Source organism: Pygoscelis adeliae, unplaced genomic scaffold (genome assembly GCF_000699105.1).
Source record: "Pygoscelis adeliae isolate BGI_AS28 unplaced genomic scaffold, ASM69910v1 Scaffold368, whole genome shotgun sequence".
Lineage (NCBI taxonomy): Eukaryota > Metazoa > Chordata > Aves > Sphenisciformes > Spheniscidae > Pygoscelis > Pygoscelis adeliae.
Window position 1 is genome coordinate 889,527 of NW_008825301.1, and position 15,097 is coordinate 904,623.

A 15,097-nucleotide genomic window follows, 5' to 3' on the forward strand; every position below is an offset into this window, starting at 1 on the left:
GATCAAGCATCGGTTAACACCGTATCTGAAAATACACATCTTATACTTAGACACATAAATCAAACGATTGACTACCTTCCTTTCACTACTGGGGTAATATTAGTGTTTGCAAAAGCTCACTTACTCCAGTTTTCTCCTTGAACCTGAAGAACATCCACCACCACTACAGGAGTGGGAACTAAGTTATTTCAAAAAGCTCCTTGCATCCTTTTGATATCACATATGCAACAAAGAAATGACGTTCCACTACCAGTTACACTACATCCCTGCAGGCAGCCAAACAGTACTATAACACATTTTGCACAAAATCTATGCAAACTGGCATCCTCATTACCCCACAAGAAATAAAGGAGTGATACATGCGGATTTTCGGTTGATAAAGCAACAAAGTATCATAATGCATTACCCATGTTTTAACATTTTTATTTTAGAAAGTGAACATATCCATTAAAAAAGAAAATGCATGAAGTTAAAAAAAGTAAACATAAAACTAATGACAAATTTGCAGTAACATAAAATAATTTTACCTGGTGAGTCCCAACAATCATTAAATATACTTCCACCATAGAGAAGTTTTACTTCATTATATTACCAGTCTCTTGATTAGGTACACAAGACACCACTTTCCAGTAATTACCTAGTCATTAGAAGATCAACTTCAGGAATCACTGAATAACAAAATACATCATGGACAAATATTTTCATACCACCTGGGAGGCAACCTAATATACATATGTCAACAAGGTACATCTTTGTGAGGTATTACAGTACATAGGAACCATTCCCTTTGCTTTCTAATGAATAAATTCTCCTGTCAGCAGCTCCACCAAGCAAGTCAGCCACAGACTCTGTTGCCAGTCTCCAAACCCCAACAACTTCCCTCAGAGATTTTCTTTCTGTAACAGATTACACAAATGGGGATGAATGAAGATGCAAGTCAAGAAAACAGATATTGGAAATGGGGAGGCTGAAAAGGTCATCCACTCTTCCAGACGAGCACTAGAAGATTTCAAATCAGAAGCTTCAGCTTCTCAAGAACATTTAGTACCTCCCCTAGCTTGACCTTTGCCATGTGCGGTGAAGTGAAAGCATGGGGTGAGAGAATTCCAAAAGTAAATGAAGTAATTTCCAAAATAAGGAAATCATCTCTCATATTTAACCGAAGTACACTACAAAAATCTTAAGACACAGCTGCTCTGAGGGGCAGCTATTAAACAGACTGAGGAGGGGAAATATCGAAGTAGTTCTGCCCGTGCAATCTTCAAGATGAGTTATTTGTCCTAGACCTAAACTAAAAGAAAATCTCTTCCTAGCACTCTTGCATTGCCATCTCCAAAGAAATATCTCTCCCCACTTCCAAAAAAAGGAGCTTTTACACATCTGGTCCACCATGGTCCTTTCCAGGACAGCCAACATGCTGCAGGTGTTCCATCCCGAGCCTGCAGCCTTTTACACCATACTCCAGAACAGCGCTCTCAGACCCCTGGGCCTGGGTTAACCAGAACTCAGCAGCAGAGGACCCCAACTACAGGGTCTCAAGAGCCTGGCAGGATTTCCTGCTTGAAGGTTGCTAAGACAGACAGACTGGGCTCAAAGATGATGAACTCCTAAGAGTTAGCCCACTGTTCAAATCATTTGGGAAGGAACTAAGAAGAAAAAAATATTTTTAGGAATATTCAGGTTCTACGCAAAGGAACTTACCTGCTTTTTCATATTTGCTATACAACTGGTTTTTCACTGTCTTGCTTTTCTTCAGAGTCTTCATCGGATCCTGAAAAGGAAGACAAGAATGCTATTAGATCAGTTGAGAGAAGAAGAAAAAAAGGAAAAGAAAGAAGCAGACCACCACTGGTTAATGGCTTATCAAAAGGCAATTCAAAGCAACTATTTCCCATAAAAATATTTACTTTTTATTTTAGATTTCTTATCTTTTCAGATGTTTGACATTGAAGGGTTTTTTTAACAGTTATCAAACCCAAAACCCAGCACTGGGATCATTCTTGAAATACCTATCCTGTCAACGGATTCAGTTAGCAAGTGCTTCAAGTTTTCACTACAACACACTCAGGACAACCAACTCCACATTTGCTCACTGATAACCAGATTTTCCCACTTGCTACATCCTGCCCTTCGGAAGACAACTTCAGAAGACACTTTCAAAGCAGCCAGAAATACTGCTTTACAAATTAATTAATTTCTTTATCTAGTGTTCTGGCAAGAGATTGTCTCACTTTAAGCCTGGAACCAAACCCTCTGCCTCTCCCTGCCCAGTTCTCTTCTCCTCATCCCCTGCCTGCTCTCAGCTCTCTGCTCTGACAAAGCCCTGGCCTTAGAGAGGCCTTAGCTAGTCACAGGGCTATGTGCCCAGAGGCAGCTCCTGGTGGAGGCACTGCTTTGCAGGAAGGTGGCTTGATGGATCAGTCATTTCAGGGAGAGCGAGAAGATACCAAGCAAGCAGGGTGAGCAGTGCTGACCCGCAGTTCTGGAGATCCAATCCAAGCTGCAGATGTCTCTGCCCACATCTGAGGTGGCAGTCAGTCCTTGCGGCAGTCAGCCCTTCTCAGGGACGACTGAGGAAATTATCAGCCCATGCATTTCACCATACATGTCTCGGGCAGTTTAAATGAAACTCCCACAGGGAAAAAAAACAAAACAAAACAAAAAAACAGGTGAGTAAAGAACTGTCTTTGATAAAATGCCTGGGAGACTTACTTGGGCTTTTGCCATCAATTTAAAGCTGAACTATGGACCCACATTCCCTCTCACAAAGAAGTAAAAAAAAAAGAAAGACAAAGGTGTTAAGCAGGTTTTTTGGCCAAACTACTCTGAAGTCCTTTCCTTTCTTGGAATAGCATACCTGCCTTTCATTTTGAAGCTCAAATTGTACAGAAACTGTAGAAATTTACTCTTTCCACACTGATTTTTCACTTGCTACCTCCAGAACGACTACTTGGCAACAAAGTCTAATGTTGAAGATGAAGGGTCAACCCATATAAAGAAGTGGATGGAAAAGGGTATGGCCCTGGATGTGGGCATCTTCAAGGAAGACATAAAAAATAAATATGCTGAAAATTCCAACAGAGCCTGTTTTAAATGTCACCTCCTGACAGCAAAGATTTGTTTTTAGACATGTTGCCATGTCAGCAGAGGAGTTTATTCCCATCTGCATGATCAGGGGGAGTAGTTTATCTCTAAATTTTTTTCCAATCAATATGTAAGGCAAATTGACCAAAACCTGCTCACTTAGAACAATCCATAGTTTGTCTTACCTGAAAGAAACGCAGAATTTTGAAGAAAATATTTTTAATTGTGAGCTATTTTTACTGTACATAATCTAACAGTTTCAGAATGCTTTGTGACTACCAGTGTGTGTGTTTTAGTTCAAATACATTTGACTGTTTCTTTTGCTTCTCATACCTGTAAAGGGTGCTCAGACAAATTTACTTGGCAGTTAGGGCAGACTAGAAGGCACGTGAGCAGTTACTGAAACCCAGGTGACAAGCAGCCATTCGATAAGCTGAAAGCAATGGCACAGTCATATACGTGTAGTCACCATATGCATGCTGAGGCACGATAGCTCATTGCACATGCAACATCGACCCAGCCAAACTGCCAAGGAAAACATGTTACCTCCACTTACACTTCCTCTCGCACTGTATATTCTACTGCCAAAAAAATCCCAAGCTGAATCCAGTATAACACTTCCAACCATTATTCCTCAAGATAGACTCACAGCTTTAACTAAAACACATTTTCACCTTGAATCATTAGTTACGCTCGACATTGTCTTAATGCTTTCTCACCCCTAGATGGAGCTCTAAGTCATTCATTATGCCCAGATGCTCAGCAACCAGAGACAGCCATTAAACTGAAAAATATCACCATGTATAACTCTATAACACAAGACAGGCAAAGAATCTGTAGCAATTACCAGATATTAATATTTTAAATATATTGCATAATACAGCAGAGCTTTACAGAAGAGATTTACATTTTAGGGTAAAAAGACTGACATAGGGGTTCACACTGCGTCCTCAAATAACTCAAATCCACTCAACCCATACAGAAATTACTTATTTCCTTGAAATGCCTGCAAACACATTCTTAACTCCTGCAGTATTGCCATTTATTTTTTGGCTTACTCGGCTCGTACCTCAACTAGAACAAAGCACATGATATGCAGAGTTAAGATGTAATTAACATTTGCCCTCAGTTTAATATACCCACACAGCTAGCCTTTTTATGCAGAGAGGGCTTTTTCTTTTTGTTATGAGAAAGGAAAAGAGCCTGTGATTGAAATTTCAGTTTGTTTTAGAGCAGTTTCAGGTTCACGGTCTATCCTAAGATACTGTAAAGCTCCAAGTTTAGGCTGGATCAAATAGTGCATTGCTGCATAAACACTACTGCTAGCAGATAAGGGATCACAGAATCATAGAATATCTCAAGTTGGAAGGGACCCGTAACGATCATCGATGGCCGAAATGAACAACAACCGCCTCCTTTCAGTTGCGGTACCGTTTTCTTTCAGACTTACCTTGTTTTTAACACCTTTGGGGCATGTCAGAAGCCCCACTACTTACATGTATTGTAATTCATCTGACAGGTAGTAACTAAACTGAATTACTGAATAAAAAAAAGAATCTTTCATTTCAGGATTATAAATTGCACTTTTCATTTAAAAAGGAAAATATATTTTTTCCCTTCACCCTTCCCCTGCCTTACCCTCTGAAGGGGGTGAAATATGCAGGAGTTTAATGTCAATACGAAAAATCATTCACTATGCGAACATAACTACCTGCTACAGATTCAGGAGGAGAATAGAACTGCCCATCAGAGAGGACTCCTGGGTGAAGAAGAGCTGCTCGTTCAGAAGCATCCTGTGCTATCAAAAATCCTAAAAGGAAAAAAACAAAAAAAACAAACCCTCAGTGCTATCGCATAGCATCTTAAAGATAAAGTATTGATGAAGAATCTTAAAGATTGATGTATGATGTTAGCATTCCTAACAAGTTACTTCTATAAATAAATATCTCAGGAAAAAAAGCAAGCTGTTAATTTAACATTTATGTCTTCTATATAACTTCAGGCAGCTAAGGAGACACACTCCAGCAAAACAGGTGTACTGTACACATGAATTCAGGAGTCCTTCCTTCTACTATGTGCAACTGCATGATTAGGATGTCATATGTAAATTCATCAATATTCAATGGCTAACTAAAACTCTGAAATATATTTTTAATCGTCAGTGAGCTGCCACGCATAACCAAATAAATTATTTTCTCACTTTGCCACTATAAGACTCCTCATTAATGGCTTGCTTTCACCTATCTGTCTCAACATACCTAGTTACTCCAACCTTCAACTCCTTTGGGCTCAATTTCATCTAAAATCAGGAAAATAATTTGGAAACGACATGGGGCTATTCTGGTGTGTTTAATACAGGACAAAAAACAAAAGGAGTTGGAAGAGAAGCTAATTCATCTCATCCTTACTGCCATCAACAGGTCTTCTGATAATAACAGGGCAAAGATGGCATTTTAGGTCAACATAAGGCTGTTGTTCAACTTCCATCCTTGATCCTCTGCCACATGAAGACTGATGAGAAAAAAAAAAAGAAAACCTTGATGTTTTACTGAATCAGGAGAGCTATCTGAGGCAGCCAGCAGTTATTAAAAAAAACTTCTTTCCAACTCAAACTACTATTTCTACATACCAATTTATCTTATTAACCAGTTCGAAGTCTCTGAAGGAGACATCTATTTTACTTATATTTCCACTCTGTCCAAGAGAGGAAGGTCAGTCTCCATACTTAACAATGAGTCACAAGATACTAGAAGACACATACTGGTTGGATTTTAGCTTTAAATCCTGCTCACAGAAGGAAACTTTTAGAGCTGGAAATCTTCAGTGGAAAGACAGTTTTGCCCTTTTTTCTTCTTTTTTTTTTTTTTTTTTAAGTTACAGACAAAACATCTCCAAATTCTGAGCACTGTTGCATTAGACAGAAAATTGCCGTGGTGGCGTTTTTTTTGTTTGGTTGTTTTTTTTAAAACAAAACAGTAAGATGGAACAAAGTCAGCTTCCACTCCCACTAGAGATAGGAGAGAAAAATACCTGGTCAAAAAGCAAAAACTATTAAAATCCGTTTTCATTATCTGCCTCAGATTTAAAAGCAAATAAGGCACTAAATAAACACAATCCAAACGTGCCTATCATTTGTCTGACTTAATTACTTAAAATCAGCATTTTCCAGTGAAACCCCATCTTTTTTGGAAATATGCAGAGCTCAACTAAAAAGCACATATTTCTAAATAAATACCATCTATTTCAAGCTCAGTAGGAATGAACAAAAAGAAACTGTAATTGAATCCCATAGGGATTTAGCAATAATATCTCAATTTTATGAATATGATCATCAAGTATTTACATGTGTATGTATCAAATACTTTCTTTGTCTATGAATATTCAGTATTAAAAAAATGCAAAAGTCTCTGAAGTCGTTAGACTTTTTATCTATTGAGATAAAAGTGTGATGCAGCTGTATTTCCTCACCCCCTCAAAAGAGAAAAAAAAAGTTAGCCTATGTTTCCCTTTCTCTAGGCAAAACCCAGTGTACTCATTTAACCAACTTCTTTCTTGGAATGGTGGAAAAGAAGAGGGAAGGGATCAAAGTAGAAAGATTGCATTTCAGAGCACTAAAAAAATGGAGGCATCCATGCCCATGTAAAGTTTCTGTTTTTATCTAACAGGCAAACATGCCCTTCCAACAGAGTTTCAGACTGTATTTCAGGTAACGATGCACAAATAACAGGTTCGCTGCATAATTACTCTCCTGCTGTTGAAACTAACAAAACGTCTGTAGCAGAAATCTATGCTTTCTTTTCCTCATCACTCAAGCAATATTCTCTTTCAACTAAACCAATGGGTTTCCTCCATTTAGTTGAATACATCGAGCGTCAGATGACCTGCTGCCTCATCTTGAAGAGGTTGAAATTCATACTTGTTCTGATCTCATTCTGTCTGTGCATGAAGCAGACTCTCCACAATACTTCTTTGCTTTCCCTTTTCTACCTCAAGAGTTAGTGACATTGAGTTAATTATTGTGTCTACTCTTCCTAAAAGAGGAACCAGACACTTATTCTATGCATTACCCAGAAAATAAAATTTTACAAGCCCAAGTCAGTTAAATTTTCATGTCTTAAGCTTACAAAATTATATACGTTTCTCAGTGCTTGACAAATTGCTGATCTGTCCCTTGTAACTTTTGACTTTGCCTCCCTAAATTAATTACAAACCCACTTCTTTGAAGGCATATGTTCCTTTCCAGAAAAAGGAATATTATGCCATATGAGTTAATTTTTCCCACAGCTCTTCAAATTTTGAGAAGCTGAAAGAAGCATTCTTCTGCCAGATAACATGGGACCGGATGTTGCCAACTGCAGCGATCGAGGGAAAATATCAAAAGCTTACTGTTTTCTTCTTCAGCTTCTTGTGGTAACACTTTAAAGTCCAAGAACCAAGTTTCAATCCAGGCAAGTATGAAGGATATAATGGGCAGCACGTAGCCAAAAGCACCCTGTGAGAACAGCTTGAAGGAAACAAAACCACACAACATTACAGAAATCACCCTGAAGAATCTTGCTTTCAAGAAAAGAACAAAGTAAAACAAACATTTGATTAGAATATATACCTGTGAAATAATTACTTTTGCTAATAAAAAGGCACTGGTCACTGCTGTTGTAAACTGAAAGAGACAGGGTAAGAACAGTTAAGACTAATAAATGGATTTACTTTCTCATTTCTGCCATTATCTATCAGTTGCAACTTTAAATATTTACCAACAACAGCAAGATCATAGATTAATAAAACCTAACAAGTATGATACAATTAACTCAAAGTGTTATTAAAATAATCTCCTTAATAAAGATAACTTTTAATACGGAATCTCCAAATGTTGATTTCCACACAGCAGATAGGCAGTTTAGATGCTACACAGATGCTGAGTTATATAAATTGTGATCTTACTGTATAACGAAGATGCAGTATTTTATTCACCAAGTCCCTTAAGAAAATCCCACCTATCTATGTATTTGGGAAAAAGCAAACAGCAATTGCTCCAAATGCTTTTCACTACCATCCAAATCAAAAGATCCATTTCAAATAACAAAACATCTTTGCAGGAGTAAATTTGAATTAATGTTTTAATTCACGTACTGATATTGTGAAAAATGAATCACTTTGAAGACTTGATACTCCCTGACATAATTAAAAAATGGCAGGCTGCGTAAAACGTTGGAAAAAACCCAAAAAAAGCAGTGGACAAGTACTGTTCACTTAAGCAAGGCTTCTAACTCTATTAGTGCATTTGGGTCCAGCAATTCTTTAAATCATAGCAGAACCTAACTAGCTTCTGGTAAGCACAGGAAGGATGTTAAGACTAATGGCTTCTGCAAAACCTTCAGTGAAGCTTTATATATCTAATTGCTTACTACCATGATGGGTTCACTCTCACCACCTCACAAACAACTGCATCAAGTTGGAGGATGTCATTGGAAGAAATACTCTAAAGCTACACAACTAAGAGTAAGGGATTTTGAGAGGTGTGCACTTAAAAATAAACACCATCAGAGCGGCAGTTACTATTATGTATGTGTTTGTGCCACGCTAATAACATAAATTCAAAAAAATCATGGCATGTAATCTCAAACTAGTAAACAAACTGCATGCTACTCACTTGAAGAAAGTTATACATGAACACATGCACCTACCATAGCGTAAGGGGAAAAACAGTCTAAGATCTACAATGCGCTAAGCCAGCAATATGCCTATTGTATTACAATCTATAGTATTGACTGCTGGAAGTATGAATTTGTCATCACGTTTCGCATTCTTTCTCATCCACACAATACAGCTGCATTAAAGGTACTTGCTCCAATCTACTGTGATTGCCTACAGTTCTCAAGAACTTCCTTTCTAAGAAGGGATGCATATTCAACATTTTGTATTGGAGCATGAAGCAATACAGGTGCTAGTGCTCAATGGGTGGCACCTAAAACTCTAAAAAGCTAAGAATGTGGGAGTTAATGGACAGCTGGATCTCTGGTACAATAATGCCAATTCTTCTTTTTGAATACAGTTCACTATTTCAAATGCAAATATATTTCAAACATTAATTAACAAGTTAGAGGTAACAAGCAGTTACGACTAGCCATCCATACTGGATTCAAAGTAAGTCTTCAATTTGTATTAACATGATACCTAATAAGGACCACACCCACTGTGCTATTAAAGTCTTGTCTTTAGGCTGAAAATCTTCCAGAACAGAAGTTTTTAATCTGTAACTGTAGAGCGAATTTTTATATATAGCATCAAGATGATTCTTAACATACAAGCGTTAAGAGGCATCTAAAATTTTGTCTGTTCGATCCATTCTAATTAAAACTCCATTATGCTTGGCTACTACTCACAGCTATTGCCCACCAATGGCGCAGTCTGCACATTGCATATGCAAGTATTAACACCTTAAATCGAAAGACTGCCAGTAGCTATAGAGAAAGGAAAAAAATATTTGTTGGTTAATTCAGAACACAGAAGAACCACAAGATTCTCAGCTCACTGAAAATACTAACTGCTTACAAAACAACTTAAAACAGGACAATCTATGTTTTGTTATTGAGAAACAAATTTGAATGTGCTTATAAAACAGACATAGAACATAATTTCCCATTTGTAAAGCAAATGGCACTACTCACATGCCTACATAGGCTCAAATATGCAAGCATGTGCAATTCCGCAAGTAAGTTAGAAACATAAGAAAGCTACACAAAGTATGTTCACGATCATTTTACCTGACTGGAATCTAAGCAGTTAAATCTAGATGCAGTTAATCCAGCAAATACCTTGAGCATTACTGTGCATCTCACCGATCTTAGTGGTGTGCTACTGCGCAAGAATATCATTAAAAACTGTAAAGACTTCACAAATGCAATCCAAAAATGGGAAGAATTTTTAAAAACAATTTTCTACTTACTAATTTTTTTAGTATTTCTTGAAATATTAACATTGCAACAATCAATTATTCTTTATGGAGATGCCTGCAATAGCAAGCCGTTTGAAATATTTTGCAGTAAAGAAAGGTAAGTTATGGTATTTCTAGGCCAGAAAATGAAATCAATAGCAGACAGACGATATTTCTGAATCAGGGACTCTAACCCTCGATTGCCCTGTTCATTCCTTGATATTAGATTGCCTCCAACTTGTTTTAAAAGATGTGTTCAGAATCTAAAAAATGTGAAACAAACACTTAAAAATGCAGAGAAATCAAGGACAGACATGGCCAGAGGTATAATGAACCCATTTAATCTTATGCAAATACATGTTTCAGTGACGTCTAGTAGAAACAGAAGAAATCCTGTATAAGCCCAGAAATCATTTTGCAGAATTCAATGACCAATTTTATTCCCTTCCCAGGGAATAAAAGTCTATTATTTTGCATTACATGTTTTTAACCCTTGGTTCAACTACAGGGCAAAATAATTGCCAGAGCATCAACATTTACAGATAACATTTTTTGCTTTCTGCAGTAGTGTATATCATGGAGAACCTGCCAGCAAAATAAAGAGAAAGGGAGAAGTAGCATAGTTTTCTAGCTTCTGGAATTTTTGTATCCGGTACCTCATTCCATTTGACACAGCAAATGGTCCAATGCAGAAGCAAGGATGGGTTTTTACACCAGTTTCAAAGAGAGATTCTGGATATTTCCAACCCAACCTATTCTATGATTCTGTATAGTCATCAACATAAAATGACTGATACCAAACTACCTCATGTCTGCCAGGCAAACAAGATCTGGTAGAATTAATGATCTTGCAAAAACATGGGGCCCTTGAGAAGAACCATAAAGAAACAGCTTTTCCTTTGAGATCAGTAACCTGGTCCATGCAGTGCAAAATGCATTGCAACTACAGAGCTACAGTGTTGCTGAAAGACAGAGAAATTTCCTAATGCAGTAGAGTTCCTCCCATGTGCCTAAGGTGATTATACATAGTAAAGAAGAATTATACTTCACGTCATCTGTTTTTAGTACCATGTTAAAACCACCTGTTTGAGTTAAAACACAGAAATCTGAAAAAATCCTGACCTATACAGGCCAACCTGGGAACAAGTTTCTCCTCACTGCAACTGACTTATTTCTGTGGAGGGACAAAAACGTCGGTTTAAACAAAATGATTTTACAGCTGGAGGACTATTGGTCTTGTCCTCTTAATGAATTCTCTTTATGTTACATCAGTCTCACATTCTTGACTGAGTTTTTAACCTGCTTTTCCGCACCCCCCCAAAGCAGAAGATGCAATTTAAGTCTGCCTAAGCATCTATTCACAGGCTCCATGAGCCTGCTGCCAAAGCAGGACCGGGCAACCCCTAGATGGGTGAAATTTGGTACAAGTCCTTCCAGTTTAAATTATCAAGAAAGGATCAACGCTTTCACAGGACTCAAACTAAGAAACATCTGTGGAAGGAGGAACGTGGGAAAACTATACTTTTGCTGCTTTTTTTTTTCTTTCCTTTTTTTTAAAGAACACTTACAAATATATCAAAATATGAAGAAGAGTAGTCATATTGTAGGACTTCTTTCTCTAGGGTAGTCTCAATGCCTCCTTTTACCTACAAAGAAACAACACCACACACAGCTTTAGAACAGAAGTTACTGAAGCCAAAATACACACAAATCTGCAGGGTGAAATTAATAGTTCCCCACTGATGTACAAAAAGGTCATTAAACTAAGTACAGAGGACATATATGCTAAGAATGTCAATTTCAAGATTAATGTCCTTATTTGTTTTTCATGATTATATACGATTTTCAAAGTGAAAACATTTAGGATTATCACCTGGCCTATGCAAGCTACACTTCAGACTGTCCCAAAATAAAAGAAAACAAGTTGTTGAGAGATGAAGAAATGATTAAATGTAAGGTCTGTTACACAAATTCACAGAGCATTTTATGTCTCAAGGAGGATCAAAACAGCTGATCAAAAAGCCACCCAGAAACTAGCTCTAGTCAGTCACATGTTAACAAACAGGAAACAAAACAGTAACTGAATTCATACTCCAGATCTTTTCCTTATCAGCATACATACTATCTGTTTTAAGAGAGCTGAACAAAAAAACCCACTGTAAAAACCACAGAAGCTGCAACTATTAGACCATTCTCCCACAAACAACTAGTGCCCAAGTTTAGTTCTTTCGTTTGCTTGAGGGGATTCAAAATGACATCTTCCTTAGCCACTGTGTTTCTTTCCAGTGGAAGGATTCATCACTTTCCTGTTCAAACTGGGTTAGTAAGAAAATTATTTGGGATGTATTGGGTCAGAGAGTGAGAGGAGTATATAACTTAGTTGGGAGCTAAAAACCTTATCCTGTCCATATCCTATTGTTTTTAATATTAAATTCAATAATTAAGCTCTCCATGAAACAGTTATGTAAAGCACTGGAAAACAACACCGACAGAAGGCTTTAATATTGAGTTTGACTACTGCTATCCTTTTAAAGAAAGGCGGTACCAAAGCACGCCCACAACATATGCTCACCATCTCAAAGCAATGCAATCTAGACACTTCCACACTTTTCCCAACTACACTGCTGCACAGTGTTTTCCTGAGACTATTCACTCCAACTGGAAATTGCTTCTATTTCTTCTCCTCCCCTCTATGGCTACCTGACAATTTTCTAAATATAGCTTCCCTTTGGTTGCTCTACTGCATCAGGTGTGATCATCTGTTTCCAGCATAAATAAGGAAGATCAACTTCCCCCCCTCCAAGCTGTTCACTGTGTGGCTGCATGAGCACCATGTTAACATAAGGATAAACAGAGAACCATGACAGGCTTGATTTAGGGTTTGCTCAACAGCCATGGAGCTACTCCCTGAAGTGTTTAAAAATAAATTACACCTAAGCACACTGGATAACGGTGACAAAGGGAAAACAATACTTACAGGAACTCTGGCAGCAATTCTGAAGTCCCGTTACTTATGTATCAGTGACGGACAGTCCTAATACAGTGCTATTTAACTTCCTAATGAACAAAACTTAATTTAAAAAACAGAACAAAAAAACCTAATCATGCATCAGATCCCAGATACCAAATGATAGCTTCTAATATTATGACTTCCGAAGACAAAAAAACCCTGTTTTTCATTCTTGCTGACATTTGGCAGTACAGGACTCTGGTTCATAATATGTTCTCCTTAAAACAAAGCTTTTCACAAAGAAAACTGCTAGGATCTTGAGGTCCCTTAATGCTGAAGCATTCAAAATATAACACCATGAGTTGGCAGCATTTTCTATACAGAGTCAAATATTCTGAGAGTGCTAATATGAAAATCTATACTCTGAATCCTCAACAAGAGACACAAACCCAGACTGCTCCTCTTAATCGAACAAGCTGTTGAGAAACTGGCCTAAAAAAAAGAAATGCATGAGAACATTGTGCTGCTTTTCGAAGCTAACTTTACGCACCGGATACAACAGTCTTTCCACCTAGAGAGACAACAGAAGTCTACACCCAAAATTACAGCATTCAGGCAAGCAAAGTCTGCTTTCTCAGATTAAATTGGAAATGTATTTTTCACTATATGAATGAACTACTTGAACAGTCAGCTCCTGAAACTTCATAATAGCAGATCAATAACCAAGGTTATTTATCTTGTAAAGGAATGCTGACAAAAAATGTTTACTCAAGATCTTTCTTGTCCAGAAAAGGGATTCCTCCCATTTTTCCTGTCTTAAATGCATACTTTAGATTATAGCTTAAAACCCAGCTCAAGAACTAGGATGCTACTTATGAAATAATAACAAATCAGCTACCCTATTGCTTTCTGGGGATTATGTTGTTTAAATGCACCCTGCTGTACACAATGTATAGCATACTAAGTTTGTCTCAAAGAAAATACATCACAGCAAAATAAAGGTTTTGGCCACTGGAAGTCTTTCCAGGGACTAACACCTCAGTGAAATATCACTGACTGAGTTACTCAGAAGGCAAACTCTCGAATCCTGTTAAAATTCACACTTCTCGCCAAATTCAAAGACGTACAGTAACATTTTTGTTTACTTGCTCTCTGAAAAGATCACTGGATTTCCAATGGTTTCTTCAGCATGGTTCATAGACTACAGGAACATCAAAAGGTTTAATGATAAGAAGATAATAAACCATGTATCCTAATGACTAAGAGTAGATGCAGTTGAGTAGACACTATGTTCATGAAAGCTTAAAAGAAAGAAGGTTTAATTTAAATAAATACAAATAGCATATAATTTGGGATAGAAAAGAGCAACTTATTAACCACTCCTGAAGTGAATTAATAAATTAATAAACTCTAAGGGTACTGAAAAGACAACTCACATTTAATTCTATTATCCACAGCAAGGTTATGAATAAGAGATCAAATGTAACAAACAAACAGAAAGTCCTTCTGACATCTGATATGCCTTTCTTCTCTCTGCCTTCATACGACTCAATCCTTGCCGTCAGTTGCACTGGGTTGATGGAGTGGACATCCCGCAAGGAAGGACAGGATTCCACACTGCTACTGTGAGCATTTTCTGCATCACCTGGCACCCGATTCATCCTGGGTTTGCTTAGAGTGGTCGTCTTCCAGTTTCACCATCACTAACAGGCTGATCCATATAGGAAGAATTTCTAAACAAACAAACAAAACCAAAACACATTAGTTACCAAACCCCCAGAATTCCAGTAGGTAATTTCATCTTACTATGTCAGTTCTCTTTTTGCTAAACTGACAACTAAGAGAATTTGGCAAGTAGGCTCTAAAAATTGTTTCTAAGATATGATGTATCTAGGCTCTCTTCATCTCACAGATTTGTGAAACAAGTGAATTAATGTTCAATTAGACCGGTGGGAATAAGGAACACTGTCTAGATTTAGAAAGCTCCATTCTCCACGTTGTTAGAGTGAGATCATTAAATGGGAATGAATAAAGAGCATGACGCTGTGCATCTTTAAGGTTTCCGATTCTCATTTAAATGCTATTAACAGGAAGCCAACTTAAAGGAAGTTCCGCATACAATTCCTGAA

General features: G+C 37.5%; 1 protein-coding gene across 3 annotated transcripts; it reads right to left on the reverse strand.

The window, feature by feature from the left end:
* Nucleotides 1-407: 407 nt before the first annotated feature.
* On the reverse strand, nt 408-14,702 carry STARD3NL (STARD3 N-terminal like). 3 transcript variants are annotated; one of them, XM_009329995.1, is made up of 8 exons: nt 14,405-14,702; nt 11,587-11,664; nt 9,468-9,545; nt 7,691-7,744; nt 7,471-7,588; nt 4,796-4,894; nt 1,702-1,771; nt 408-896 (listed from the first exon to the last, which is right to left on the reverse strand). In XM_009329995.1, exons 1-7 carry the CDS (start codon nt 14,627-14,629, stop codon nt 1,719-1,721), a joined length of 705 nt encoding a protein of 234 aa, XP_009328270.1. In that variant the 5' UTR covers nt 14,630-14,702; the 3' UTR covers nt 408-896; nt 1,702-1,718. The 3 variants fall into 3 exon arrangements, with proteins under 3 accessions (XP_009328270.1, XP_009328271.1, XP_009328272.1); XM_009329996.1 differs by lacking the exon at nt 9,468-9,545 and having other exon boundaries at nt 14,405-14,701; XM_009329997.1 differs by lacking the exons at nt 7,691-7,744; nt 9,468-9,545 and having other exon boundaries at nt 14,405-14,687.
* Between the last annotated feature and the right edge of the window lie 395 nt (nt 14,703-15,097).